A 5,321-nucleotide genomic window follows, 5' to 3' on the forward strand; every position below is an offset into this window, starting at 1 on the left:
TTTTTTGTGAAGCGAGTTCAGTTGAACCCGCTATCCACCACTGGGGTCCGCCACTGGATGATATAGTAAAATTACCTTATTTATTATTTTTTAAGGGGCGTTTTAAGTCAATATTGAACAAGTAAACTTAGTCGGAGAGAGTAGTATAAAGCTTTGCTTCCTAGTTCCCTAGCACCATGCCTTAATGGGATCAGCTTGAAGCCACGGAAGTGCTCTTCACTTAAAAAGCGGACTAATCCTATACTTAATCCCGCGCTAACATTGATATAAAATTAATACCGGTCCACCAGATCATTATAGGTAGGGTTGCTTATCGGGTGGATCGGACAGTTATTTACTCTTAACGATTCGGCTTATCGGGTATCGGCTTTTAAATGTATTAATCCGCTAACCATCCGATAAGATATTGGGCGGATTGGTATCGGTTTAGCTATTATCGGGCCACCCAATAATTAAAAACTCGTTTGGACTGACTACTTTTATTACGGGACCGAACTAAAATTAAATAAAAGGACTACTGGAAACACCAAGTATAATGTTATAGTTCAGCTAGCTAGTTTGTTGGTCTTGTTCGCAAAATGACAGAATCACAGTTCATAAAAGTTGTGTAGAACCTTGTGAATGTTCTAGTTAATGAAGTATAATGTTACACAGACAAATCGAATGAACAAGCAGACTAATCAACTGCAATCTAAATGATATAACTGTTAAAGAAGGGTGTAGAACCTTGTGAATGTTCTAAGAGGATAATTATAGTAAAATCACATTAGTTTTGTGTCTTAAGTGAGAATACAGCAAAGTGTTAATTAGCATGAAACTAGAGAGCAACATGTGACTAAACCTCAAGAAGGAAATAAAGTATTTGAGTGGCTTTAACTAAGCACTGTCCAAAGTAGTCATAAAGCAAATCATAGAGACAGCATGAGTATAAAGCAAATCGCGGTTACAACATCCTTTCACATGCATAATGCATTAAGGCTCAGATTTTTATTTTTCCGGTGATCCCTTCAATAATAGAGGAAGAAACTTGAAATCACTTACAAGAAACTTAACTAATTCCCCTGTCAAACAACTTCATAGAGCTCTAAACTGAAAGGCCACCCTTGTACCTGCAAGGCACTATCTTGCTTTTTCAATTTCTTTTCATATTGGGTCAAAGAAAAGGAATCAGAAACTATTCTGCCTAAATACTAGTAGTATATTGTATGAAATTTGAGAAGAATTACCATAGGGAAGGAAGATGACTGATCACTTTGTGAGGACATAAACAGAGGCGAGACGGCGAGTCGGCAAGAGGGAGAGGCGAGACGACGAGAGGGAGAGGCGAGAGGGCTGGCCGCTGGGTTTCTAAGGGAAATTAAGAATTTTAGATGTTAGGGTTTCTAAAGTCTAAATGTCTAATAGAGTAATACAGTGGCAGTACTGGAAGTGAAAGTGTGGAAGGAATTTTTATTATTTTTGATATTTAATATATATATGGATAAAAATAAATTTTATATATATATATATATATATATATATATATATATATATATATATATATATCTTAAGATGTATATATAGTATATAAATCGAATATAGCCTCAAAACCGATAAGCCGTTAATAAAAAAATTTCAATCCGTTCTCCATCCGTTAAACCGTTAGTCCGATACCAATAAGCCATTAAGCCACTTTTGCGGTTCGATTCGGTTTTGAACACCTCTAATTACAGGTCCCCTCTCAATAAAGTATTGCGAGCCCACATTTTCTACTAGAAAACTACCTCCATTTCTACCATTCTTAGTGAGGAAGATTACAGCTACTTATCTCGTCCCAACTGTAGTTTTCATTATAACACCAGTCGTACTCCAAAATTCTTAACCAAAAGGAATGCTGCTACTAATAACTTTTTCTTTTCTGATAAGTACCGCTACTAATTACTTTGCACTGCAGATATTTTGCCATCGCAGAAACTTTTTATCTTCAGATGGATAATTAGGTTACTCATTGTAAATTACTAGATAATCACTTTGTCCAAACCTACGTGCAATATAATTGATAGCGACTACCTTAGTTTGTCGTCAAACTTATAACTCCAACAAGTGATCAATCTAATTTATTTGTTTATTTTTTATCTTTAGGCATAAGGCATTTGGAACCTACTAACCCCACTAATTGGAATGCGTGCGCACCAAAAGATCGTCTTAGCAAAGTGCTCATTCTCGAAAGGTCGAGATTTCGAGAATAAGGGTGGATGGACCCTTATAATATTCAAAATCACGATCAATTACTTTTTCAAATCCTGCTGCAGCTGCGTGCCCTTCCCTCGTGCCACAAATGACCTACGGAGAAGAAGAATCCTAGAACAAAATGAGAGGCAGCTAACCAACTTCTAGGAGAGACATAATTGACTGCACTGATCTCCTAGCACTATTTTTATGTTTCAATGGTGACAGTTGTATTTTCAACTGGAACCTCGGTTCGTCAACCCCATGATGCATGTTTTACAGGATAACTTAATTTGTCCATTAGCCTCTTAAACTTTTAAGAGCGCGCCATAGGACCAAGGACATAAGCCCATCCTCTACATAAACAGCTCACGAAAGTTGGAAACAAGGCCATATTTCAAATTCAATGGTATTACAACCCGAAGATAATGTGGTCTTCAGGTAGTAATAAAGTTTTTCCCAAGATTCGTTGAACAATTTGATCGCATATCAAATTCATGTAACAAGGCAAACCTCAATACGTCCTAATATGTGATGTAACTGATATGTCCATGCAAAGGAAGAAAGCCCAAGGAGACAAGAAAGCTCAGACTTCATATAAGCTTCATAGGTTGCAATTGAACAATGAAATACTTTTAAGAGCAAGCATGATCGAATTAACAGGAATACAAACTACAAGCTACCTAAACTTGAAGCCAAAAGAGAAAAGATTGAATTAAAAAGAAAACACTGCCTGCAGGCATTCCTAAGTTCAAAGGCACTGTCGTACGTGAGTCCGTGTACCTTCTGCCCACGAGCGAATGCTAACTCTAATCTTCCAAATTTCATCTTCTCCTGCATTAGCTTCTCCGATTCATTTGCAGAAATCTCCATCATACAATTGCTAAGCCCAACAATGAAGACAACAGTTCTGCATTAGGCAGTTATTTACACGGATGATAAACTTGTCATCCACTAGAATTCTCTTTCGCTATCTCTACAAAATTTACCATCTTCAAGCTTCAGTGTTAGTTTCTAAATCCCAGTCCCTACGCCTTCTTCATGTAGAGATGAAAACAGATGACAATGAACCACTTGTGTTACGATTTATCCTCGAATCTGAACCAGAGGTCTCGGAGCTGGATGAAGCAGCCCCCCCAAAACACGAAAAGAAACTGCAAAATAGTCTCCTCAAACCCCCATTTTGCTGCGACACTCTCCCTCCTCCAGAACCCCATGAAATCCTTCTCGGAACCCCATTGCTATTGAACCCTCCATCCATCTCTGTATATACAACAGGCATCTCTCGTTCCCCACCCACCCTCCTCCCAAACCTCCCAACCGCAAATCCACCTCCTGGCAATCTCCATATTGTTAAACCAACAGCTTCATCATCATTTCCTACATTTCTATTTTGCTCATTTGAATCTCCACCACTCTCGGTGGGCAATTCCTGTCTACAAACAGGGCAAGAATTCCGCAGCGACAGCCATGGTAGAATACAATCGGAATGATATAAATGCTTACAGGGCATTTCGCGAGCCTCAGTTCCCAGCTCGAAGGACTCCATACAAACAGCACAGTGAGATTCTACATCCACATGTGAAGGAACAATCTCAATGGTTGCCATTGACTCGATTGCAGCTTTCGAAGCTGGTGGATTTTCAATTCTTCCAACATCAATCTGTGCTAACTGATCCAGAAGCCTATCGAAGCCCGATCCAAGTAGAAACTCCGACATACTTGCGGGCAAGGGCCTGAAACCCGACCCAGATCCATCTCCGTAATACAGCTCAAATGCTCCTGCAGCCCCTCCACCACCATCACCACCGCCACGGGAAGGACTTCTGAGGACGATGACAGGGTTAAAGGGTGACCTATCACCACCATTTCTCCTGCTCCTCTGAAGAATTGAACTTGAATCAGAAGCCACTGCAGGGAAACGACGCCGTCGAGAAGCGGACAGTGAGAATCTGTTGGGAGTCTCGACCACTTCTTCGACGAACCCACTGTTGCAGTTGAGGCATGTGATTGAATCTTGGTTCCGTACTGTAATAAATCTATTGCATCTATAGCACCAATAATTCGACGACATCGACATCTTACTTCCTAAGATCAAGTCAAGAATTTAAAAATTTCCCAATTCCGATATCAGATCTGAAAAGTTGAACAAAAAGAATCCCTAAAATCCAAACTTTACACGATATTCACAAAGATAAAATAGTTTTTTCATACACAAGGAAACTCTAATTCATAAACAAACTTAAACCACTGAAAATTATACTCCATATACTGTGGGACGAATTTCCGACTAAGGTACAACAGAGCGAGAGAGAGATAGAGAAGTCAAGATGCGAGATAAGATTTGTTGGGAAATGGAGACAATTATAAAGAGAAGGCGAGAGGGTATACTTTTTGGGGTGGAGGGTAAAGTTGGAAATGAAGAGCAGTGGTGATGACTTGGAATATAACGGGTAATGGAGCCTGACAATTGGTGACACGTGCCAGCAGAGACAAGTACTGAGTGGTTCGTTATGGAGCGTAAAGGTTGGAAGTTAATTGGAGCGTAGAATTGCGGAGATTCGCATATAAGAATTAACCTACCTACGTAGCCGTCCACCTAATTTTTTAAATTAAAAATAATCGATAAATGTATAATACATGTAAAATTCATATATAATATATATACTGTATATAATCAATGTATGATTTATATGTAACGACTAGAAAATATAAACAGCTTATCTGGCCGGCTATTTGTGTAACAATCTCATTCGCATATATACTTCTTATTGGGTCACTCTTGAAGTTATACCCGTATTACATAAAAATATACAAATTTATTAGTTATAGGATCAACTTCAGACTTAGTGAGTCAGAAATTAAAAAAATTCCAAACTTAAGATGCACTTAAAACTGTTTTAGTCTAAAATTCGGCTAATATTTGCACGCACTTAAGACTTTTTTAAGTTTGAAGTGAAAAAAATTATACTTAAAATCTTGATACCTAATTGGACGGAAGTGTAACTAATTTTTACATGTACTTAAGATTTTTTTAGTCTGAAGTGTAAATTGCCCAAAAATAGAAACTTGTTCTTCGAATTTTAACAATATAATTCAACACATGATTCAAT

At 38.2% G+C, this 5,321-nt stretch overlaps 1 protein-coding gene across 1 annotated transcript; it reads right to left on the reverse strand.

Moving 5' to 3' along the window:
• Positions 1-2,783: 2,783 nt before the first annotated feature.
• LOC107805544 (E3 ubiquitin-protein ligase RDUF2) lies at positions 2,784-4,583 on the reverse strand. Its single transcript, XM_016629601.2, has one exon. It carries the CDS (start codon positions 4,286-4,288, stop codon positions 3,248-3,250), a length of 1,041 nt encoding a protein of 346 aa, XP_016485087.1. The 5' UTR covers positions 4,289-4,583; the 3' UTR covers positions 2,784-3,247.
• Between the last annotated feature and the right edge of the window lie 738 nt (positions 4,584-5,321).

This window comes from Nicotiana tabacum, chromosome 13, assembly GCF_000715075.1.
Source record: "Nicotiana tabacum cultivar K326 chromosome 13, ASM71507v2, whole genome shotgun sequence".
Classification (NCBI taxonomy): domain Eukaryota; kingdom Viridiplantae; phylum Streptophyta; class Magnoliopsida; order Solanales; family Solanaceae; genus Nicotiana; species Nicotiana tabacum.

Coding starts and splice junctions, on each gene's coding strand:
- LOC107805544 (XM_016629601.2), bottom strand. CDS start 4,288: ATGTCGATGTCGTCGAATTATTGGTGCTATAGATGCAATAGATTTATT.